At 35.2% G+C, this 27,133-nt stretch overlaps 1 protein-coding gene across 8 annotated transcripts in view; it reads right to left on the bottom strand.

The window, feature by feature from the left end:
- The window catches only part of FAM172A (family with sequence similarity 172 member A), a 257,531-nt gene that overhangs the window by 179,949 nt on the left and 50,449 nt on the right, over window positions 1–27,133 (bottom strand). For all 8 annotated transcript variants that reach the window (XM_030968383.1, XM_030968376.1, XM_030968378.1 and 5 more), the window contains 2 exons: window positions 21,824–21,889; window positions 13,442–13,633 (listed from right to left, as the gene is read on the bottom strand). In XM_030968383.1, the coding sequence (XP_030824243.1) occupies window positions 13,442–13,633; window positions 21,824–21,889 (258 nt within the window). The remainder of the gene's footprint in view (window positions 1–13,441; window positions 13,634–21,823; window positions 21,890–27,133) is intronic.

Here is a 27,133-nt window from a genome sequence, read left to right as displayed (position 1 = left end):
CTGTTATATAGGAGGAATAGACAGATTTCATGTAACTGAAGACAAGGCACAGAAAAAATATTTGTTCAGGTTCTATAAAGCTTTTATAAGACTGTCAACTGTCATTCCTAAGAATCTTTAGGTTTTACAAAATTATTATCTATTTCTACAAGTTCCATGACTTCGCTGCTTTCATCCTCTGGACGTCATAAGGACATCCAGAGGATTAAATACAACATACAACAGCTATATCAAATTAAATCACAAAGTAAGTTAACCTGTATGACATTAGAAACTTCACTGGCTTTGAGAAATAGTTAATACACCTCCTTTACAATATATCACAAATTACCGGGCTCAAAGAAAACAGTAACATAAAACAGTACATTTCCATTGCTGTAAAATACAATCAGCATTTCCAAAAACACAGAAGGCACATGCAGCTTACAAACCCAAAAGACATAAGAAATTAACTATTATTTTTCCTGAATGTTCCACATCTAATATTATAATTTATAAAACTGAAAAGTTACAACTAACTAGACAATTAGGATGCACTGTACCTTTCTTTACATACACATGTATATACCTTCATACATATATACATCTAGAGACACTTGAGAAAGCAGTGCTTTTAAATTGAAAAAACGTAAATTAGAGAAAAAAAATGCTACAGAAGCAGTACTTGCCTATCTGCAAATGTAAAATGATCACACCATAAAACCACTACCATTAGGAATTAAAGTAAAAAATAGTGTTGACTACATTTTAAAATAATCTTTCAAAGAGAAACACAAGGACTTGAGAGAGAAATGAGTAACATTTTCAAAATATGAATAACATGGAACTGCTAAGAAGTCAAACTAGCAATTTTTTATTTTGATTGTCTTTGGTATTTATAGGTGATTTTCTATTGGAGACCTTGCAAAATCCTAAACAACCTCCCCCAAAAAAATTTCTATAAATAAGGCTAGAAGAAAGACCTTCATTTCCACCAGAAAAACATTAAAGCATTTCTTACTTATCTAAGATGGAAGGTATTTTAACAGCTCAGTCAGTTGTACTTCCACTACTCTCCTGTCCTGAAATATTTCATACCTGCATGAAACCATTTTCAGTGAAACAAATTAAATGTACTGAAAATCTCACAAAACAACATATGTAGAGAAGGTGGACATACAGTATGGGATGGCAGGTTAATCCAAGTCAAAAATATCTGGATTGTGTTACTTTAAGAAAGGTTTCAAAATGCAGCAAAAAAGAAACACTGGACTAACACAGTGAATATAAATACAACAAGTAAAATGAAAAATGCCAACATTAACAGAAAAGATCAAATTGATTACATTTTTCTAATGCATAATCAAAGACAGCAGTTGCTTGATTCATTGTGAGGTATTAATTAATAAATGCTATTTTAATGAATTGTAGTAATAACTGTTTTCAGGATTTGGCAATAACAACACGGTAGCATTAAAATGGAATCTCAGAGTCACTTATTTTTATCATCAGCTGGTATCTATCAGTTGAATATTAGCACTCAGATAGTCCTAAATTCCATATAAATATCACTGTTCATGAACCAGGGCTGTCAAGTCTTGAAAATCCTGTATCTGATCTCAACCATGCGTGATGTGGAAGATGCATATTCCACATGAGTAGCTTCTGCACTTCATGGTAAAGCCTCCTGCTATCAGCATTCAGGAACTCATTCCAGAGGACTCAATCACACTACCCTCAACACTGGAGGAAGAGCTGAGATTCAAAACACAGGCTCAGCTACTGAGGGTCAGTAGAAACTCAATCACCTGTGCACTGAAGCACCATGAATATTTTCTGCCTGTATTTTTCAAATTATTTTTAGAAAAAAGAGTATTTACTTACAAGCTAAGTATAACTAATCTTAAGGAAAGCTTAAAATGCCAGTGGGTAACATCTAGGAGGAAAACTTTACAATAAATGATAATATTAATACAGTCACATTTTCTTGGGATTTTTTCAAGTACTGAAAAGCAAGCAACAGTATAAGACCATCACACTATTAAGTGCAACTCTGTCTTCCACAGCTAAAAGGACAATGAAAATCAACAACTACCACAAAAAAAAAAAAAAAAAAACAGAAAAAAAATGGAAAAAAACCCCCAAGTTGTTTTCCCTCATATACCAGCATATATTCACACTCAAGCTTCACTATCTGTTCTACCCTCCAAAGCAATCTGAAGTCTCACTGCCTTTGTTGTGGCAGAGAGGAGGCTGCAATGTAGCACACAATAAAGCAGGTTAAGCTATCTGTGCCAATCTCTCCTTCTCCTAAGAGGATTAGCACGGCAATATGCTAGAACAAATGGTTGTGAATATACAAGATGGTACAGCTGGTCTTTCCAAAAATAATCATACAGCTGAATAGCCTCAAAACAGGTTTACTCCTTGAATGTTGCTGAGATGAAAGGAAACTAAATTTACAAGCCCAGAATTAAAAAAGAAAACTTACTATAAAAACCTCCTATACCTTGACATGTTTACAAATTCTAGGTTTATAAAGGTTAACCAACATATTAGGGATTTTCACCATTCCATTTTTTTCCATAAAGGAATCACTGAAAATTGAGAAATTCCATTTTCTTAATGACGTTTCACCCTATTATGTCTAATTTCTCTGTTTAACTCTACACAAAAGCACACATTTTTTTAATAAACATGCGCAACTCAACTCTTCTCAAGAGGGAAACAAATTGCCTAGGATGGGTAAAAATAAAGCAACACTATTTATTAATTTTGTATAAGTTATCTATCACCCTAGAGATTCCTTGAAGGGGAAGAACGCATCTGAATTTCACCATAGAGTGCCACAGGCACAAAGTGAGAGAAACTAAACAAGCACATCCTGAAGGGAAAGAAAATGCCTGCAGCAGTAAATGACCTACTACATACCTCACTCTCAGGGTTTTTGATGTTATAATTTGTTCATTTTACGGAAAAGAAGACAATTACCCACAGTTTTAGTTTGTTTTAACAGAATTATTAAACTTTTAAAAGTTTTTGATCAAAAGGGACATACATAATTCCAAAGATCTTTGTATTTTCAAAAGGTTAAAATTCCGTGCTAATTTGCATAACAAAGTCTTTGTCATATCTATTTTCTTATTACCTGAAGCAGCAACATGCACTATTAGAACAGTACTAAAGTAGTTAAGCAGAAAGCATACCATTTTTTTATTTGAATTCCAATGCATTAAAGTTAGTATCTTCCAGCTCAATGCACAGTAATTAAGGGGTAATTTCATTTAAATATGCATTTTATTATATGAATGACGAAGTGTTTATCTCACCACTGAATTGTTAAGTCTTTTTTTGTATCGATTCATTTGGAAACTCAGCAGAGTATTGGCAATATAGTGTAATATTTAAACACGCACATATACCATACTTATACTGATACACTCTTTCCATGGTATATATTATAAAGAATACAATTTACACATTACAATACATTAAGATTGTGTAGGTGACAGTTTAGCCATGTGTACATATAAAAAGTCAAAAGACAATTTCAGTATTTTTAAATAGGTATTAAATATTTTTAAATGATAGTGAATTAACTTCTTTAAAAAATATTTCAAAATTGCAATTTTATTTTTGATTCCTGAACTAACGTTCTCCTGAATGACAACAAAAGTGCTGGCTACTGATCTTTTTTCAAAAAGTAAAATGAAGCTAATCACTTAAGATTGGACCAATGAACAATTAGACCAATGAACAATTATTGTAGGAGAGGAATCTTAATTATTATAGGAGAGGAATCTTAATAAGTAAAGATAATTCCTCTTAAAATTAATGCTTCAAAAAAATTGATGTGCTTGAGCATGTCCAGACAAGGGCAACAGAGCTACAGAAGGATCTGGAGCACAAGTCTGAGGAGCAGCTGAGGGAGCTGGGGTGTTTAGCCTGGAGAAAAAGAGGCTCAGGGGAGACCTTGTCAGTCTGTACAATTTCCTGAAAGAAGGGTGTAGCCAGGTGGGGGTTGGTCTCTTGTCCCAGGTAACAAGTGATCAGATGAGAAGATATGGCCTCAAGGTATGCCAGGAACAGTTTAAATTGGATATGGCAAAAAATTTATCCACAGAAAGGTTTGTTAACACCTGGTACAGGCTGTAGAGCATAGCTGTGGTATCATCACTCCTGAAGGCATTTATAAGATGTGTAGATATGGCACATAGAAATATGGTAGACTTGGCAGCGCTGGGTAAGTAGTTGGACTCAATAATTCCAGAAGTCTTCTTCAATCTTAATGATTCTACAATTTGGTTTATCATGCTGACACTCTCAAAACTCAATATTCACACTATCATTGACAAGATCACCTGAACAGAAAATGTTGCCAAAAAACCACATGAAAGGTATTTGAAAATCTCTATTCCGTGATCAGATAAGCACACTTGCATAGTTTATTATCCATGAAAGTAAAGCCCAGCAAAGTTTCCAACAGAAATCTTACCACTCTGTGAAGGCACTAATGCCTCCACACCACAGCTTCATTGGATGATCCCACATTGAAATGAGAGACACATCTGCTTCAGCAAATTCAGCTAAAACTAGATGTTACTTGTATGCACTGCACACAGAGATAACCATGAATCTATGACGCTTCCACAGACCCAAATTCTCTAAATCAAAACACTGGATTACAACTACACAATTACCACCACAAATAATTTCTGCATTTCCAAGTACAATCATACCAGTATGTATTTACCCAGCCATCTTTGAAATGACACACATATCAGGAATTTAAAAGAAACAATACATTGAAAATCTGTAAAGAAACAGAAAAAGCCCCACTGCAATTTCAGAGCAATTAGTAAGTCAGAGTTCCACAGCCACCTTGCCACAGGCATTTCCCCAAAACCACACAGAAATACTTGTATCTTGCCGGATGTGAGACTAGTCTATACTTTCTTGCTAATGTTTTGTAACAAATCTGTATGCAGAATAATCTCTACCAAAAAAACCTATTCCAGTGGTACATATCTCATTCCAATGTAATTTATTAGAAAATACAATGTTGTACTTCTCAAAAACATTGGTTATGTACTTGCTAAAGTCTTGTTTAGTTACTGCTGCAGAGTACTGTCTGTGATTTTATTTCCCTTAAGAAAAAAAGTTCAAATAAGTAAATAATTAATGAATGGTAAGAACCTTTTATTCCAAAGCCATTCATGCATTATTCATTGATATTTTGTACAGTAGGTATATACTTCACTATGTATGAAAGCACCATTTTTAGAGAGGCTTTGCCTTTCAAAATAGCTGCTTTAATAAAATGATTATATGAAAAAATATCATTAAAAACTTAATAAATCTCTCCTAAGATCTAAAAATATTAAACACAATAATTGCAAAGCGATATTAATTTCATTACAGTGTAAACCTCTTCATCTCTTTAGAAATTAATGATCACATATACAGAATGTCCATATAATGCTATTCAACCTAAATTCTAAAATTACTGAATGTATATTACAATTTAAGCTTATTTATTAAGGCTCAAAGTTGCAAATGTTTTGTTAGCTAAAATGACTACTTGCAGAATAAATATGTGTGTAAGAAATGAGAAAGCTAGCAAATCTGAAGTTGTATTTTTATATAGAATTCAATCTCCATTCTTACAGTTATTAGATTACATAGACAATAAGACTACAAAATTAATGCACTGTCTTAAGTAGATCACATTACTTTTCAAGCAGATTGATTCTGTAATATCGCATACATTCAAACAAAAGCTCATAGTTTGAAAAACAAACAGGAAGGAAAATACAGTAGAAGTGCAAACCTGACCTATCTCTAATCTTTTCTTTTCAAACCTAGGCTACTCAAGAATCTTCAACTAATTATTCCATTTTATTGATGGCATTTTTCCCAAGGGAAGTTATTTAAAAAGTTTAACCCCTGAGCAAGTCATGGCTTCTCCTGTCTTTGAAAGTGTCAAGTGCATTGATTATAACTGCAGGAAGTGTTACCTTCTACCCAGAGAATCTCACCCTGCACAATCTTAAACACTGTCTCTCTCCCAAAATGGCTTTGATTCAGCAATTCAGACCGCTTCAGCTGATATTAAAGGCAGAAGCACCACAGAAAAGGGATCAGCAGTTAAAACGAAATACAAAGAGGAAAAGGCCCAGATCTTGAATATAGTACCACAAAGCTTGAGAGAAAAGCAGATTTGAAAAAGACATCAGAGTGACTAAAAAAAGAACAACATGACAGAAATTAAACAAGATTTTTATGTTCCCCTTCTATGCATTTAAACTCATCTCAACCTCTATTGAAATTCTGATCATACCCAAACCCCAAGGCTTTTGACATACTTTCAAAAATCCACACCCCTTCTTACTCTTTTTTAAGTCCCCAGAGTCACTGTTGGGTATCCAACAAGTTGAATGGGGGGGAAGGGTCGTGGTGTGGAAAGGAAGAATCCTAATATGCATATGATAAAAAAGGCAATTTCAACTCATATGAAACTTTTTTCTTAAAATGATGGTAACTATTTTAAATTTTCACTGTGTGTCCTTAACCTAATACTTATCCAATTAAAAATGGCTGAAATAGTTTGACTGGAAGAAAAAATACTTTCAAGCCACATTTATCCAATTCTTATCTTGAACAGTGATTTTCTTAGGTCAGTGACAAAGTACAAGTAAAATAACACAAAGTGCTACTGGAGTCTAAAACACAACAACCAGTAGAATAAAAGAAGACAAAGCAATCTCTAAATATCTCTACATTATCAAATTATGTAGACCGGAAAACTGTAAGAATGTAATATACACAATTAATAAAACAATGGCAAATGTATCTGTGAAAGGATGCACTAAACTCCAAAGAGACTTTTAGAATTTCAAGTGTGGGGTTTTTTTTCCAGTTCAGTCATGACAGGGCCAGAAGGTAATGATACATCTGCCATGATGCAACAAGCAGACCTGTCTTCTGTCAAGACTTGAAATCATAAAGGAATAAGCTGTCGTTAGCAACCCCTCTCCAAACAGTAGAGCTGTCATCTCATTGTTTTCCTCTGTTGGCATGGGGGCTGGTTTCGGTTTATATACCCTGTCAGCTCAGTATTAGTCTAAGCTTTTAACCTTTTCTTGAATTTCTGACTTAATATTTTAACTCCTATACAGCTTATCATGTATTACTATGTATTTTGTGATCAATTAATATTGCTTTTGACTGTGCAAATTTTCCCTCTTATCTGCTTGGTAACTATAATTTGAGATATTATTAATCCCACAAAAAATGTTTTTGAAGTAATTAAATATACTGCTTTTCAAATTTTCTTTCCAGGATATGGTGGATTTAAAACCAATTAGATGCAACTCATTCTTTACTAATACATTGTGATTTGTGTTTATGTTTTTAGAAAGATCTCAAAAGATCATCCAAAAACTTTTAAGTTTTCTTAGTATAATTACCACAAAAGCAGGAGTTTTAAACACAGATTTTCTCTGCTAAACAGGACTTTACAAGCAACATTAGTTCTGTGGTCTATCAGAATGAGTAAGTCAAGTACATATACCACAGCCAGAAAAGTAGCATTTGAAATAAAACAGTATAGCAGATTATTGCCCATTTTAGTGAAAGTTGATGGTTCAGTAATATATTAGAAAACCCAAAAAGATTATGATTGCTCAGGCACTATAACTGACCATTAATAAATAAACTAGGTATTTTAACATCCTTTTGCAACAATACACATAGAAGACATAAAAGGCACATGAATATTAGTATTCTGTGGCAGAACTAATTGCAGTGAAATGTCAGTCTTTTTTTTTTCCCCAGAAAGTGTCACTTGCCCTTATTATTGATACCATGCTAAGCTTGTAGAAACTGTAAAACCAAACCAAAAAGTATGTTTGTCTAACAAGATATTCTGCACTTAGAAGTTAGATTGAAAAGTTTTTCAGCAATAATTTTTGGTAGCGTAATTTAAACTTAACATAATTTCTGGTCAACAATATGTAAATATCCACTATTGAAACTGACTGATTTTTATGAAGTGGAAAGAGAAAATACAAGAGTGTGTGTTATCATACTAGTTACGAACCATTAAGACTACTAAATCACATAAAATTTATAGTAGGAAAATTTACTTCTGTTACACTGAACGATTTTGTTGCTCCATTCAACTGCCTTACAAAACTAATGACATATTACTGCATGCTGACAAAAGTAATAACCCTCACCAATTCTTACTAAATATTGCCAATCTGACAGTTTTGTACAAATGAATGACAATATTTTGACCAAAGAGAACAGAGATTGTAAAAAAATGAAGAGCAAGATAAACACAACAGACAACTGAAGGTGAAAACCATGTTTTACCAGTTATTAAGGAAACATTTCCACAGCTAACACCCATCTGATGCAAAGAATTGGGTTTTTGCTTGTTCATATTAAGTCAGATTTTTAGATGCTGCTCTATTTCTTCTGAAAAACTCGTCCAGGTTCTTTGAAGAACATATTTTCCAGCTATATGTCAAATATCAATTTTCCTTTAAATAATAATACAAGTATCTAAGATACCTTAATATCTGAATTTTATATACAGCAACAATTCTTTGATGGTTTTTAATTTTTCTTTAATAAATTAGTGACAGTTGCTGTGGTTGAATTTTATTAGCATCTCTGAGACCACAGCTATCTTAGGTAACAAAGGTACTGAATTTTCAAGGACTCAAAAAACACCCAGTGTTTCTCTGTACTTATGCAGTAAGCTGATATCCTCTTTATTCCCTAGAGGAGAGGTATCAAAGACAGTAGTACTTCCAAACTCTTCACTATGTCCAACCAAGGCAAGCTCCTTCTCTAGCAAAGTGAACAAGGGAGTCCCTCAACAGCCGTTATTAAACCAGGACCATAAAATGTTTCATTCTTGACATCCCAAGTATATGACCTCATTACTAAATTGAAGAATTTGCCTCTGTCTTTCATCACCTTTTCCTGACACTACTTCAGTTATAGTATGCACGGTTAAACAATAACTGATCTGAGAAGACCCTCACTGTACAAACCTGGATGAGCCATTTAGGCCAAATATATTAAGAGGCAGATTAAAAATATTCTTTTAATCTACATTTATTTATTTATATAATTTACAATTATTTTTTTTATAAAAAGTGAAATATCTTCAGTGCAGAATTCTCATTATAAGTGGAATAGTCACTCATTCCCAGGGGGGAGGGACTTGAACTTCAGTCTCTCATGCACCAGATAACGGCTTCTGTCAAAAATCAGTTTTTTGAGACAAAGTTTCAGTAGAAAATTTCTACTTCAACAAAAATGCAAATCTATGCAGTATTTTGTACTGTATTTACAGGACATGGACAGTTTCTTTTGTTTTAAATATCTTTTTTAGTAAGTATTTGTTTTAATTTAGCTTTTGTTACATTCTTACTGCCTTACTAGCATATTTTTCTTCTTCATGCTTGTTTTTCTAAAGCAGGTTTTGTCCTACCACATTTTAATGTATTTACATGTGTTTTTCACATTATGTACTATTTTCTCCCTCCTTTTTCTACAATCTGTTCTCTATCTAGTTGCTTATTTGTTCTCTTCATATTTGTTCATCTTTAAACATTTCTTTTACACTACCAAGTCTGAATTTTCAAATTAAAACAATAATGCTATCTCTTCACATAAACCCTTGTCAACTAGTCACAATACCTCTAACACAAAAGTTCGAATCTACACAATACGGCTACATATAAAACATGGAACGAGAACCATTACCTACAGGAATTGCACAGATGAAACGAAAAACATATTTCTAGCTACTTGAATTCTCACCAGGATTTTTCTCTTCCAATCTTTTCTCTGTAATGTGCAGGAACCCCAAAATACTAGAATTTTAAAATACAAAACTTTAAGTCCATACATTGCTCCCTTGTTCCACACATGCTTCAGAAGTAGGGTTTCTTATTCTTTTTTCCTCAAAAGTGTTGCATCAGAGAGAAACAGTTTCTACTCTTCCCTTAACTTCCTGTTCAGAAGTATCAGTTCATCCTGCTCAATCCGCTGCTGATAACCCCAGCTGCTACATCCCTGTTTTCAGTTTTTCTAAGAATTAAACTGAGAAGAGAAGCAAATAAAAAGCAGAAGAGTTGTGGGGTTTGGCCTACTTAGAGGGTGGTTTTTTGCTAGTGTGGGTTTTTTCTGAAAAGCAGGTATTTCTGAATTAGCTCCTGCACATAGGACATTCAAGCGCTACTTCTGTAATTTTCAATTTTAGTTTTTTTAATTAGAACCTTTTCTTCAGCAAATGTTTTAAGCTGGCTGCAATGCCTGCATGTGTTGCTAAGTCACGTTAGATCATGGGAATTTTCAAATTCTACATATCATTATCCACTTCAAATTCACGTAAGTCTATTCGAAAAAAAAAATCCATGCTCTCTTGTCACCAGCACTGATGCTTTGGTAAGATCTGCTGGCTTCATTCAAGAATGAGACCTCTCCTTAGAAGAAACACAGAAAGATCTATGAAAATAATTCCCTACTTCAAATAACGTCGCATGAGAGATTAGCACAATTTTCATTTGGGCTATTTACCATCTAGGCTAATTATCTGCATTTCGTAAGTGACATGACTAAATCAACTAGAGGACTGAATACCAGAAACGGATGCAATTTTTACCATTATTTTTATCATATAGAGTCCTTACACTCTACCGTATTTTTCTGCATTTAGAAATGCAATTTATACAATCTGTGTCTGAAGCTGACACAGATACCCCAGCTTGTATCTATGTATGTATTCTCTTTTTAGTCAAAACCAAATGATTCTAAATACTTTTAGTGGGGTCCAACTTCCACAAAATATTGCCTTATCTAACCAGATATGCAACCAATTCCTAGTACAGGGATTACAGGATACAAAAAACCAGCAACATTTAATGACATAACTGAATTTGGCTTAACACAACTGAATACAATCTATTCTTCATTTTGCATGCAAAAAAATCACTGTAAATAGTATGTGTCCTAAACATGTAGAACTCTTATCTGAATTTTAAGGTGCACAAAAAGGGACAGTAAGTTTTATAGTAGCTGGAATTACTGAACTAAAGAGAACTATAAATTTAAAAAACATATTGAGGAAAAGCTCAAAGATAAGAACAAAAGTTTGATGTACCAATGTATTCAATGATTACATTTTTGTAAAAACATTTTCTTATCCAACAACTGGGACTTATCCTGTATTGTTTTTTTAAGAAGCATTCAAAATGCAGAGATAAATAATCTGGTTTTAAGTATAACAGCCATTTGAGAAAACAGAGGTTTGATCTCGGTCATACTGGCACAAATCACTGCACAAAATAAATAAAAATAACAGAAGAGAAAAAAAAAGATCTGTTAAATAAGTGTTAGTATCCCAGTTTGAAATACTCATTTTGCCCAAGACAGCAGCATCTCTAAGAGAGAACAAAAATGCAAACATGTAAGTACTGTACAAAAATTGAAGTAGCTACAGCTATTTGGGTTTCTTGGGAAATGTTTTGGAACCAGCACTAGAAGTCCCATACTGGACCTACCATACTGGACCTACTGTACTGCACTCAGTAATCCTGAGGTACTTTTTGTTCTGTCTCAATCTGAATCTTGATTTAAATTAATGAAAAACTTAATGTTAGTAAAAGATAAGCCTCACTTTCACAGGGCTAAGTTTCTTTTTCTCATGAAGTATAGTCTGGTGCTTTGATAGTGAGTAAAACAAAAAATAATTTAATGGCCCAATGTTTTTATATGTTTTCTTTCTTTGTTTTATTGAAAAAAAGTACTATTTTTAATCCTGAATACTTTAAAGACAGCTGCAAAAATTATCCATCAACCACAAAAATTAATCACTTAGCAAAATATGTAACAGTAACAATGACAACACTGATATTTAGAGTAGAATATTAGCTTAACTTGGCAAATATAATAGAAACAATGAGTCTTAAAAAAGCTCTTCTAATGTTTACTACAGGAAGTTTCCTTTAAGCAGCAGGGCGCACATGATTAATTATTCCTGTAATTGTTGCGGTGCGCTCGTTTTTTCCTGGTTTTCAGCAATTGTACAGGTTTGGTTTTGTGTATTGTTCAATGGTTTGTTCCACCCCCCCCCCCTTTCATCTTGTTTTAAAGTTGGTTCATTCCCTGCAGGTCCCTCCCCCGGTTGAGCAAGTTGCTCCTGTCACTCTCCCTCTCTCCCTGCCTGTAAGCCAATCTGCACCTTAGTTCCCCTGCTTGTTATGTGTGCCCACCTCTCTTCAAGTGTGTCAATTACCCTCCAACCCGGCCCAGGTTCCAGAGGGTTCTTCCCTGGCTGGGTCGGGATTGGTCCTTTGGCCTCGGCCACACCTTTGTCCCTCCCCTCCTCATGTTCTATTGGTCTCATGCTCTGCTTTTCCCCTGTGTGCCCAATCCCTCTTGTGTAGCTTGGATCCTCCTATACTGTATTTAAGCTTGTTACACCCAATTCTCTTTGGCAAACCTCCTCAGCCCTTCCCCGGTTCGTTCCCTCCCTGTTGGCCAATAAACCAACGCTGTTTTGCTGAGGTTGTTTGCTGCCTCCTTTCTGCTCACTCGCTGACTTCGCTGGCGGCCTGTTTATTCCCCTCGTCCGAGGGTTGAGGCGCGAAGCCGACCACCACGACGTGGGAGGTCGCGACCTCAGGTGGAGAGCTTGCCAAGCCAGTCTCCATTCCGGAGCCGTCGCTTGCTGTTGCTGCTTGACACCCCCCAGGACTGCTGGACTTGTGCTGCCCGCTCTCTAGCCGGGAAATTCGGGCAGGGACACCAGCGCTGTAATGTTCCAATGACAAAAACGTAACACAAACTGTCCACTGTCTCTCAAATAGATTTAACAAAATAGTGTCAACAACATGTGAATGTCTTCTATTGTCAAATATTGGTAAGTAAACCAGAATGAATTGGTATTTAGTGCAAATGTAAAAAAGACAATGTCTCTAATAAATTCAGTACAAGCCCAGTAAAAAGACTGCGTGTTATCATGAAAGCTCATGTCACCATTAGATTACAGCAGTCATTGAGCAATAATATGTACAAATTAAATGAAATAGAAAACAATCTAAATTGTAACAAATTTCTGTAGTGTCTTCTGCTGCATTGCATCACCTACTAAGGACTCTTGTCATAGTATCTGCCATATTAAACTACATGGCAAGCCCAACACAACAACATGACATGCAACTAAATTTTATTTTACTGCAAGACAGGAACTTGGTTCCACCAGAATAAAGTTCCAACAAAACAAAAAATGTATTCCCATCACAAATACAATGATCCCACAGTAACATGTAGAATACTGATTAAAAAATTAAAACATCACAGGTTCACAGTTCTTCATGCACAGGCACACACGTGCACATCCACAGCACACATCTTGCATCCTTGAACTTCCACTTACCTCAATAGCTCTCTTTATGTACGGTATCTGTGTCCCACTGTCCAGATCTTCATTAATTATAAGTCTCCTAGCCCACTGACCAGCTCTGACAACGCCATTACCATGAATTAGGACCAACAGCTTGTCAGGATTTACTAATGCATCTTCACTCATAAAGATAAAGCTCTTTGGTTCAGACTCAATTGCATCAACCTGCAATTACAGACAACATACATATTAATGCATCAATATAATTCTTTGAAAGAAAACCTTTAGTTACAAAGTTATCTACCAAATTTATATAAAAAAATTCACCATTAAACAATTATTTCAATGCACGTGTGCCCAGGACTAAATAAAAATACAGCAAAATATGCAACATAACTTTGAAACACATAAACATACCAGATATTAGAACAGCAATCCTAAGGACATTTAAAATTAAGAAAAGGGGTAAAAGGTGTGCTAAAGCTTTGAAACACCAGTTGCTTACAAAAATTTACAGGAAAGGAAGAAAGTCCATAAATGAGGAATTGGAGGTGGTGAGAGGGAAGGGAGTAAGTGATTTCTCACCTCTGATATGCCTGAAGCAACGACAAATTCTTACATAATACGAAAAAAAATATCCTGGAGAGTTCCAAATCAGCCACCTCAACACAAATACTTGATAAGCTACATATAGGAACCAGTACTGTAAATTTGTCCGTTAAAAATTTAATAGGACAGGTCTATTAAAATATAGAAATCCATTTGGTTCTAAATAATAGCTTCATTAATAGTCCTCCTGTACCAGGATCAATGCTTAGCTACTTTGCTGTAGGAAGAGACCAACAATTAGCTTTGATATTCAGCAAATTGCAACCCAATAGCACATTCTGTCTTTAAAGAGAATAAAGCAGCACTTTTTGTTCAATACAAACTAAAGTTTTTCCACTTGGTTTAGCAACCCTGTCTCAAGACAAAAGAACTGTCCTGATGTAAACACCATGAGGGCAAAACAAATCCTCATGTCTTCAAATCTACTTCTCTTTCTACTATATGAATACACAGAAAAGAAAGAACAAAAAGGCACATCTCCCCCTCCTACTATACTCCACACTCCTCCACCGCCACAGCCTAACTGTCCAGCTGCTAGGAACACTCTCTGCAACAGAGAAGAAAAACAGATCAGGTTACGATCCCCATGTTGAGAAAGAAGGAATTGGCTATTTGGATTCATTTTGGTAGTTTTTTCTCATATATATGGGTATTCTTAACAACCCTTATAATAGGAAAAATTAATTCTGCATGCATCTTCAGACTTTTTTAACGTAAGCCCTACAAAACCTTTTTTTAAATAAAGTCAATGAGGCTACTTAAACAAAACAAATTTGTGAATGAAAGAATAGTCATGTCTCTCTTCAGTATTTGCCATCACACTGAAGACCTTATTCCCCTGCTCCAAAATAAAGTAACATCTCACATGCCTCAGAGTTTGCACAGGAAATGTACTCACTTTCTCTCACTCTGTGCAAAAATAGAAAATATGATAAAGAGTATGTTCTATTGAAAAGACTGAGGCTACAGTCAGATCATGCTGCTGCTTCTGAAATAGCACTACTGATACCTTAAAAGGTGAAACAGATTAGGTAAAAAGTCAGCCAACACTGAATTTCAGATAGTACCTGGCAACATATAATTGACTTTTACCCACAAACTGAATATTTACAACACTACAATTAGGAAAAAAAGTGAATTTTGCATTTCAGATTAATGTGCAAGATTACCTTAGTAGGTTTTAGCACTTATATCACTTATAATATAAGTGCTAAAGTTTACATTGTAGTATATCGGAAATACCAGCACTTAGTGGCCATATGTACTAGAAGATATAGCTAGTTCACATTTCTGCAAATAAGTTAATTTTAAAAAACAGCAAAAAATGTCTACCAAGATCATAAAAAATTTTTAGTCTTTTCCCAAAATTAAATACAGTTAGAGACTTTTTGTTGAGCTAATTTACCTTCAAACAGTAGTAATTTATTAGATCCAGCTTTCACTAAAGAATGCATGTAAATATCACTCCTATACACAATCTTACTTTGCTGACAGATCAACATGGAACACCATTTAATGCCAGACACATGGAGGCCACATAAAATACTTTACAATTATTAGCCACTTGTTCTTCTGGACCTACTCAACATCACTGATTTCTGGTTACTTAAATCTAAAGTGAATAAATACAGGAAAATGTTTTTTAGATTAGTTTAATTATTTGATTCAACATTGTTATTTACAAGTGAAAACAATTCCAGTAATCTGTAGCTAGGCATGCCAAACCTATCTAAATTATAATGATAATTTACTGTTTAAAACTACAGTTCAATTTTCTTTTTCTTGGACTTTTTTCTCCATGCACAATAATTCCTTAAAGTTTATGAATGTAGGCAGCTATGGTAAGATCTCTACATATATTATGAGATTCTTAATGTTTTTAAACAGTGAACTTCCTTTTTCCATATGATTTCTGTCTCAAATGAGTTTTCACCTACACAGTAGTACCAGTCAATAAAATATTTCAGCAGCACATTAGTTAGCATTATGCACAGCTGCTGTGAATATACAGAGTAAAATCAAACTACACTTGAAATCTAGTCTTATTGTCATCCACACTAGACATCAACAGTTAGCCATTACTAACCCAAGATTTGTGAGACCTGACAGGGTTCCAGGAGTCTTTTATTCTATATATTGGAGTTTTATAAGATTGAATGTGGAAAAGGGAAAAAAATCCACAAGTACTTTTCTTCCACAATTATTCTTCTTACTAAGTATTTTTCTTATTTCAGTTGAGAAACATGACAAAAATTATGAGCCTTGAGCCTACAAAGTAGGTATAAACTGTAACTGGAAGAAGAACATGGCAAATAAGTGGTATTGAAACTGATATGACCCAAAAAAGATTGTGAGAATTGTGAGCAGCTGGTGGAGAGAAAAATCTGCTCATTTGCTTCCCAAGACAAAAAGTCAACTTCTATGTGTTTCAACATAAACCTCAGTAACTTGCTTTAGTTAAAGTCTTCACAGTATTGAGAATCCTGATTTAGAATTTTTCAATCAAAAATGTAGAAGTAAGAACTGCTGATCAATACTACAGGCAGCTTTTGACTACTAGTCAACATTTGACTATTACCACAACTAACGTAACAAACCCAAAATCTGTGGAAATTTTACGAACAAGCATTTACTTCACTTAAGTAACAAAACTGGCAAAAGGAATGTGAATTGGAGAAAACAGACCATTGTTTCTCAAAGAAAAATAATTCTTCTATGAACTTTTATCTACTGAAGTGAAAGTGGAAAGCACTGGTAACTGAGAAGATTCTATGAAGTGAGACATTACAGTGCCATTGCCAACTAAACATGTGTCCTGTTTTCAGTCAGGATAGAGTTAATTTCTTCTCAGCAGTTGATAAAGTGCAGTGTTTTGGCTTCAGAACAAGAATGGTATTGGTAACACTTAGGTAAAACTGATATTTTGGTTTTCTGCTAAGTTGTGTTAATCCAAAGTCAAGGACTTCCCTGTCCTTGTGTCATGCTCTGCCAGTGAAAAGGTATGCAAAATAAACTTGGAGGGAGCATGGCTGGGACAGGTGCCCTGAACTGGCAAAGGAATATTCCACACCCCAGAGTATCATGCCCAGGATATAAAATATAAACTAGGGGGTGTTACCCAGAAGCATGGCCAATCTGACTTCAGGAGTCTGGAGTCTGGCATCTGGCATTGCACGTCACTTTTTTTTGGTGTTATTATTATCATTTACCATTATCACTGTATTTTGCTTCACTTTAGGTTATTAAACTGTTTTTATCTCAGCTAACAAGTTTTATTTTGATTCTCCTCCCCATTCCACTGGTGTTCAGAGAGGTAAAAGGAAGGTTGAGCAAGCAGCTGCATGGTGCTTAATTTCCAGCCAGGCGTAAAATCACTACAACATGTTACTAATTATTTAAACTTCCATCTCAGGCTTCCCCAGAAGCTGTTAAAGATGCAGTTAATTTAGAAGCACACTCCACTTGTCCTCGACAGCTAAAGAAGAGCAAAGATAATCACTGATTATGCCACTAAAACCAGAGAAATACAAATACTCCATCTGGCTAAAAAAAATTGCTGTCTTCCTTTTACTCCTAACATAACCTTCAATGGAGAGCAAAATAAAACTTTAGAAGTAGTAACTGAATGGCCTTTCTCTTAATATGAGACTCTTTATTAAAATGCTCATGTCCAGTAGTACTTGTTGAACATTATTAGAAGTACAGTGCTTTACAGTAACAATAATTCAATGTGGATCTTGGCCTCCCTGTGTAGGAAAAAATGTTCAGAATCGTTCAGTCGAAGATGCTGGCATAATACAATAATGGGCAAGCTATCCTGATCTGCCAGCTGGTCTTACTTTCATATCTGAAACCAAATTAATTAATTTTTGTATCCCAAACTGAAGTTGCCACCTAACAAAGCAAAACAAAGACAGCAAGTTGGACTTTACACACAAAGTTGAAATTACGGAAGATAAAACGCCATCATGCTAAACCTTTGAAACATAACATTTCCATTCTCTACTAAAATCATGCTGAAAAAAAGCCCACTCTACCTAACAGAATCCTAAAACACATTTCAAATACTCAAAAATCACAGGACTGCCAGCTTCATTATCAGCTGACAGAAAAGTACAACAACTTTCCGATCACCTGTGATGAAATGAAAAGAAAAAAGTTTTTTGTACTGATCTCAAAAATATGCATATAAAAAGATTGTGTATCTATATATATATGCGTGTGTGTGTGTGTGTGTATATACACACATATGAGCCATCTTGGTCAGACCAAGGTCCAGGGTCCTGTTTCTACAACTGGCAGATTGCATAGGGGAACAGTAAAAACAGTGGTTACAGAGTGATTCTTGCCTGGCTTTAACAACCGGTAACTTTGGAACCTTGAAGCCACAGTTCATATAACTGGGCAAGCATGTTAAATAGTTCAAGGCACCTATCCCACCTTAATATTGTCAAATGATTTTTTTGATTGCATTTATACCTCTCTCCTTGGTAGTATTCTGTGGCAATAAGGTCCACAATATAACTGGGACATATATGAAATAATACTGTCTCTTTCAGTAGAGATCTCCTGCCTGATAATTTAAACTTGATGCCCCTTAGGTTCTCTATTATGAAAAAGGCAAAAACCCATTTCCTATTCATCTTCTCTTCACCTTTCATGATTTTATAGATTTGTCATATTCCTTCCTCAGCCATCTATTTTCCAAGCTGAAGAATCTTTGTTTCATCTTTCTTTGTCTGAAAAGAATTTCATGCCTGTGATCATCCTTGCAACCCTCCTCTGTATTTCTTTTTAATTCTTCATATCCTTTTTGATATGGTGTCCAGACTTCACGCAGTGTTTAACATGAGGGCCCATATAATGAGTGGAATGACGATGTTTTTCTGTTTTGTTCTCGATACCTCATAATTCCTAACATCCTATTTGCTTTGAGGGTTTTTGACTGCCATTGAGCACTCACTGATGTTCTCAGAGAACTACTCACAATCACTCCAGGATCTTTCCTGAGTTGTAATTTAGAGGCTACTGTTGTGTTTACAGAGTGAGTTATCTTCCCCATAATTTCATATTTACCAGAATTGAATCTCCTGTCATTTAATCATCCAGTTATTCAGCATGAATAAATAATTTCCCAAGTCATCATAATCAGCTTTAGGTTTAACTATCTCAAATAATTTTAGAAAAAAACCAGAGAAGTTTATTAGGTTGTATTAATTCCCTTTTTCATTTTGCTCACAGCTATGTCAGCTCTTAAGAGCATTTCACTGGTAACAGTTTATTTCATCTGTAAAATATGAACACCTTTCTCCACTTCTAACCAATTAACTTTAAAGGAGACTACTTTCTCCTGTGCTTTTTAAAAGCATTTGTTTGTTGGTAGTTCACAGGAAATATCTGTACTCTTTTACTGACAAGATTTTTCTTCTCCATGTGATCTCTGACTCCTGCAATGAATTCTGGATTTTTTAAAAATAAACTTGTACTAATTTTCCCTGATATTATTATTATTATTATTGTTGTTGTTATTATTTCAGCAGTGAGTTAAATACAAATTGGTTGTTCTGCAGATTCATGTTTGATTTCTTATAGAATCCTAGGTTTAAAAAAAAAAATCTCATCCTGGAATTTGTTTATTGGTCAATATATTAACTTGTCCTCAGGTCTCCTCTATTGACATGACAAATTTCAGACAGTTGCTCAGAATTATATCCTGTTTAGGATAGTTAATTGTGTAGAAATTTGACAAGTAGTATTGGAATTAATTATGTTAGTTTTTCTCATTTGACCTTGGTATTCATTTTAGCTGCAATTCTTCGACTGGCCTTATCAGCTCTCTTTCATCATTAGCCTTTACAACTCTAACAAGATCCTCAAATTTGGTTTTTCTGAATTTCCTGTGATTTTACATGTAACTTACCAACATTTATACTCTCTTCTATTCTCATGCTAAAAGCTGTTTTATTACTTTTACTAGTTTTGTTTACTAGTTTCAGCTAGAGGGTTTTGTGTCCTTACTTGGGAATCTGTCAGTGGTGATTTAAACCTAGCTTTTACACAGCTTTAATTTTTCAACTTCCAGGTATTTTGTTTCAATTTTTCACTTTTGTATATGCCTTCATAACTTATTTTTGATGGTGAGGGCTGGCTACACATAACAGCCATTCCTGAAGAACAGTTTTTGTACCTCACAAGATTTTTTCCACAATGCTCACAATTAGACACCTGCATATTTTGTGCTTTCTTATTTTGCTCCAAAATGCAATTAAATTATGACACTTCACAGAAGTTGAAAGCAATACATTTGAGAATAGCTAAACTGTATTACTGAACAACCGTATCCATTGTCACTACACAATTTCTAAATACAAGTAAAGAGATTAATCCAAAAGTGGGAACTAGCCAGGACCAGTCTTCTTCCAAGCCAAGAAATCCAAACCTTAGAGTCAGGCAGATGAATCACCACAGGTGTGACATAGGTGATGGAGGTGCTGTAACACTTATCCCAAGTTTCTTCATCTTCATGCTTGGGAGCTAATTGATCAGCTTTGCCGCTGCTCTACTTATATGCATATTCTTCATATTATTTTTTAGAAATCAAAGAAAGTCCTATAGCCTTAAAATCCGGATTTGAAGTTTATAAAAGACAGCTCACAGTTTCACAGATGAAGTGTGACATGGCTTGACAAGTCTTTTGATACATTATATTTCTGGAAGTACTTTTTGGACCAAAATTTCACCAAGAAAATTAGCCAAAAGCCAGAGATTGTAACTAGCACTGCACCAGGCAGACTGTCATGATGAACCCAATCCTATGTCTGTCTACACAGAAAAATCTGAAGTGGGGAAATGGTATCTCAGTCTTGGCTCGCAGGGCACTGGTGCAAGCACTAGGCTGGGATATTGCCCTTAGATTTCTCTGCGAACCTCGTGGCTCAGCTCCTTCTACAGTGACCACGAAACACTGAAAAAGTCCTTCTAGGAAACTACAAGCAGTATGGTCAGGTCATCAAACATTCTCTAAGCAACATTCAGGGAATGGAAATGGGAATAGTGAAATCTTACAGAACTGTTAAGGCAAAAGACCTTTCCTTCCATAGCCTAAACAGGTTCTCCTTGACTGAATATGAAGGATCCTCTGAGAATGACAGCAATTCAAAAGATTTCAAAGAGCATAGGAATAATCCTTCATAATGACAGAAAATCTACATAGTGCTGTCACACTCCAGTCTCCTCTGCGCTCTCCAATATAAAAATACCTGAACATCATCGTATCACATCACATATACTTATAAACACTCTGATATGCGGGGGAGCACTTAATCTTTTCCAAGGGTTGATTAAATATTTTCACGAAGTGACAAAAGCACTTTATATCACATGCGTATTAAAAATTACTGAAAAAGCATTTTTTAAAAAATTACTTGGGAGTATTTTACTGATACGGAATGTGAATGTAGTCCGCTTCCTGCAAAGACATTTCTGTTCTCTACATCCAGCTGTAGACATCTCAAAATACCCACAAATACTATTCAGAAAGCTTATAGCGCTCCTATTAAAAGCACCACATTTTGAAAATTCTGGTATCTGGTAAGGAAGGCTCAGTTGGAGAAATCAAACACATGAGAAGTGAGGTGGAACCACACCTCCAGATGCATACACATGCAAAATGCAAAGGCAGTGTCCTGAAACAGTGCCCTGCACAGAGCCCTGGCACACCTTGTCTTTATATGAATATGGGATCACAGGCTATGCTGTGTACAGATTCAAAAAAACAATGCCCTTGGAAAAATAAATTATACTTACTGGAAGAGTTACTTTCTTCAAGTGGCATTCGTTCTGCAGTAGTTCATAAATGTATTTAGTAATGATCTGGAAGAAAAGAAAAAAATAGAAATGCCACCAGATACTAAAACACATACAATAATGACATATGCAGGAAGACAACTTAAAGGCTAATTGGTTAAACTTCTAAGACTTGTATATGTTTTGCCACTTTCCTGAATCTTCTACTGTACAACTAATTATAGAACTTGGAGCTTAGACATAAAATTCTCTCTGTTTTACAGAAAAGACTTCTTGCCAGTACAATGGAAGGGTAACTGCACCTGTGAATCCATCATGCACTACTCTGTACACAATTAGGTGAATAACAACCTCAAAACTAAGGTTTACAACCAATTAATATATACTCGGGGGGTGGAAGAAAGGCTCTCTTCGTAAAGAAATACTTTTAAAGCATTTTGTCTACTAGCAGATTTCTGGAATTCTCTCCCCTCCAGGTTCACCTCATGATTTACATGAAGAGCAGATTTTTAGCCACCCTCATCTAAGTTACTTTGCCATTTCTACTTACTGAACAGGGGAGGTATGGGTCAAAGATTGCTGAATAGAAGAAAACCCCATATAGATTACCCACTATGCCGGAGTTTATGTCTGTTTTCTCCATATAGGAGCAAAATTGAAATTTCAATCCTGAAACCAAAGGTATCATTTCAGAAAGCAACAAAATGAAGAAAGAAAAAAAAAAAAAAAAACCAAACAAAACACCAAAAAAAGCCCACAAACAAAAAAAACCTCCAAACAAACAAAAACAACATAAAAAACCCAAACAAAACCACAAAACCAAAGCAAACCAAAACCCACCAGAAAACAAAAAAAGTTACAAAACCCACAAGCCACACAAAAATCAATGTTGTTGCAACAAAAGACTTGCCCTCTTAAATGTATCAAAGTTGTTCACATTTCAAATTCCTGCCTCCCATCTAGGGACATTTTTTTCTGCCCTTACATATTCTAAGAAAAATGGAGATGCAGATTAAGTACTTTCTAATTATAATTAATTTGGGAATTAAACTGAGGAACAAACAGGTACTTCATCCATTTGAGGTTGTAAAAATGGTGTGGACGTTACTGCCTGGATTTCAACGGCTATGAGTTTGAAAAAAAAAAAAAGGCAAATTACAGAGGTAAAATAAAGAACTCATTTTAAGAGGTTGAAATGGTACTTGCTTTCTCTTTAAAGCTCAGGGAACAGTATTTAAATTCCAGACAGGACAAGATCTAAGTCTCAGAATATTAATCCAAGAATATCTGGGTAAAAACCCAGATGGTATTCTTTAGATTAACACCTCAAGGCCACAATTACATCACAAATAGATCTGAACCCACAGTATATTAAGCCTCAACAGAAACATCACTGTGCCAAAGGTCTTAAATGATGGGATCTTAACTACACACTATCATCCAAGCAAGTAGAAGCCAGGGTGTCATAAACTTCAAATTTATTTTCCAAGTGCACAATTACAAAAGGAAATTTCAATGAAGTCCAAAAGTTTTTATTATGTAAATGTGAGGAAACACAATATGCAAATGTTTGGAACACATATGAACAAACTGGAAGTGCTGATGAAAGCGAATTAAAAATGTTGCTATATGCTCCTCTTTTCCTTTCTCTAAAACCCAAAATCTTTATTAGGATTATAAGAATTCTTTCTGATCCTGCTCAAATACATTTATCGATAGACTTATGTTCAAAAAACTTTATGGTTTACAGATTATCAGTCCTTCTGAACATTATTATCTACACAGAAACTGCATTTGGAGAAGGAATTCAGCTGCAAGCGATGAGTTGATTTAAGACATGTTTATCCCCAAAGCAGTATGCTTGGAACATGCATACAGTGTAATTTTACCTTCAGGGGCAAACTTCTTATGGTTCACCGAAAACTACTGCAGTGTAACACCAACAAGAAAGCAGTTAAGTTCCTGCAGTCTCAAATGCTAATGTTGTACTGACATTAAAGTGAGCATAATGGTAACACTGACTACAACATAGAAATTTTGGTTTTAACTCTCAATTCAGGCCTCTACTCACTGTTAAAATCACTAAAAGAAAACTTGGAAGATAAAAACTCCTATGCAGAAAATATACTTTAGACACCACTTGTGAAAGTCTACCCTTTTTACAACTGTTTGCATCTGTTTCTTCTATTCTCTCTCATTTGTTTAGGCTGTGTGTCTTCAGAGCAGAAATAAACCTTTACTCATTTTTTCCACAGACCGTCTCAATGGGGCAGTCATTCTAACTGACTTTTTATGCATCACTCTAATAAAATAAATAAACAATAAAGCTCAATACAGCCTTAAAAATGGGAGTGTTCAATCAGTAGAACACTCTGGTGTGCCAAAGACTTAACCTAATGAACGTTTTCAATAAAAGCAAACAAAGAAAGATACAGGAGGAGGAGGCTTACATGCAAAGTCTGAGATTATCATTTTCAGACAGCTCAGCACCTGGATGGCCTGCATTGCCCAGTGAGATTTCAGGAAAAAATGCCACTGAAAAAACCCTCAAACACAACAACCCCTAATACTGCCCCAGTCCATATATATATATATACACACATATATGTGTGTGTGTGTACATATATATATATATTTATATATTTATATATGTGTGTGTGTGTATGTATATGTAAATGTGTGTGAGCATATATATGTAGCTAGAGGAGGGGTTGAAGGCTTTTTTGCAGTAGATCAACATGTTTAGGGATATCCTAGCAATGGCTGGTACACTATCAGTCTCAAATGATGGAATCTGATACACAAGATTTCTTGAAGTGCCATCCAAGTCCAAAATTTTCCAGATTTGAAAACAGCACTAATGCCCAGACTTCCTGCATTCCAGATGTGTCTGGAAAACTTGACAGAATTCAGTCCTGCCTAGGAAAATCTAGCAAAATTCTGTCCTATTAAGTAATACGGCTGCAAGTACTGAAAATGCTATACATCCAACACTATCTTTGGATTTTTATACTTTTAACAGCATCTTCTCATTTTATGACTGATGATTTTAAAAAATTATTAAAATATCTTTCCTACAGGAAGCAAAAAGAAAAACAGTGTGACATTTTCTATATAGAATTAGTTAGACTATTTCAAATCTATACAATTTATATACTTAGAGAGCGACAACCTCTCTAAGTAGCAATATTATCTTGTGCATGCTGGTGTTCTACATTTAACATCTGAAAACTATTGTAGAAACCACTGTAGAATGTTGAGAAGTGTCTTTTGACTTCTTGCATGAGTAGGTGGCTCTGGTTACACTCTAGGAACTCTCCTGGACTAATTATCACTCAGTCACACAGCTGCTCATCACTGCAGGTATATAGAGACAAGGCTGATAAATTCAGTCCCGCATCAATAAATCATCTGAACTATCAAGAAACAAATTGTTCAGATCCAGACATTCTCAATGCAATCTGTAACACTTGCTACAGAGTCCTATTCATGTTAGTCGTGCTAACCTGGGATAGCTGCACTTTTTCTAAGGCTCTTGAAACTGGTTAGGTGCGCCAAAGCTGTAAGCAGTATACTGCACTGTAATTCAAGGTAATAAGGTGGCTGGAAGGCAGGCATCATCACTGTGTCCAAGACTGCAGAGAAAAAAGAACCAACAGTAAGACCTGCCCACAGTGTATGAAATTAATTGCCCGATAAATGGAGAAGGAACTGGCAGTTCTGTATCTCTTGTATGAGATACTGAAAGCTTCCACCTCATAAGAGTATTTCTGTACTTCGTTCACATCCAAGTTCTGTCTATCAGGAAAATACATCCCAAATAAGACAAATATCTGAAATTAAAGCTATCAAGGTGTTCTTACTGACTGTTGAGTGAACTGGAATAAGGAAAAAAACAAAAAACAACATAAATACCAAAAAATTCCATGCCTCTCACACCTATTCTGATAGCAAGGAAGAAATCCTGTCCAGCCATGGAAAGCCTGACACTTCAACTCTCCAGAAAATGGTTGCACTCAAACTGCGCAATAGAGGAAACTCTCTTCCCAGAACAAAGCACTCTTCTCTGGAAGGAAACTACAGTGCTTGCATTTTAAATTGCTCTCATTGAGCAGAGGAGCCCGTGTTCTGCTTTCCCTAAGCCTGAGAAACTTCTGCCATAAATGAAATCACAGCTATTCTAATTTTGTTGCACGAAAAAAATTCCCATAATGAAGGCAAGCTGATGAGAGCAGGGACCACAGCTGACTAGGACACATCCTGAGCACTAAAACAAAGTAGATTGTCCTCAGCATATTAAAGCACAAGTACCTAATCTCTGTTATCATTTCTTTATTGTAGTTTTCCTTCATGTATGGTGAACAAGGTTGAGAGCTTTATACATATGGTTCAGGAGTGGAACCAACCTTCAGTGCTCACAAGTGCCCTTCTGAGGAGCTTAAAATAAGTTAGTCATGATTTACGTCGGATATAACAGAGAATACCTCCAGAAGTACCTTTTCAAAGTGCTAGTGGTCTCAAATATGAAAACTGCACAGTCCAATAGCCTTATGGATAATTGGGGGATAGACCTACGTCGTGACCAGTGAGCCTTCATATGGATCCAGAAAACAGGCTATTTTCATCACAAAGAAATTAAATTTAATGACGTGGACAGCAAGCAAAAAGAATAGACAGAAGCACATTATCTTATGATGGACCTGAGGTTTTACCCTTGCATTGTGAAATATTCTGCACAATGATAGCAGGACTATAATGCTGCATACACTCTGCAGAGCAAAACTGAAACTACAGGTGGAAACCTAATTGCGGTATACACAAGTATAATATAAATTAATTTGTAATGTCCTGGTTTTCTACAACATATGTTCTTTTAAGACTATGGTTCATAGAGAGGACTTTCTTACATATTGTTTTCAGTGACCAAAAAGCATTGAGAAATTTTGTTATGAGTCTAATTTGTGAAATCTTTGCAATAGAGCATTCTGAAACTACATGATCAAAAGATTCATACCTGTGTAGAACTATGTGAAAACAGAAATTAAAGACTAAGAACCAGTGACTGCATGTTTAAAGTTAGAAAAATCATGAAGGTAGTGAAGTCTAAATACAATTAAAAGTGGAGACAAATATCAAAGAGACAGTTCAATACATTAAGTACAGGGGGTCTTTAAACAGACTCTGGAAAAGACCACTGAAAAAAGAATTCCCACAAAGCAAGGAGGCAATTCCAGAATAACTCAGTTTAAAATAATAACCCCTCCATTTTAAGACTGTAATACATTGAAAAAAAGCCTTGTACCACATTCT

This window comes from Camarhynchus parvulus, chromosome Z, assembly GCF_901933205.1.
Source record: "Camarhynchus parvulus chromosome Z, STF_HiC, whole genome shotgun sequence".
NCBI lineage: Eukaryota > Metazoa > Chordata > Aves > Passeriformes > Thraupidae > Camarhynchus > Camarhynchus parvulus.
This window is presented reverse-complemented; position numbering and strand designations above follow the sequence as displayed.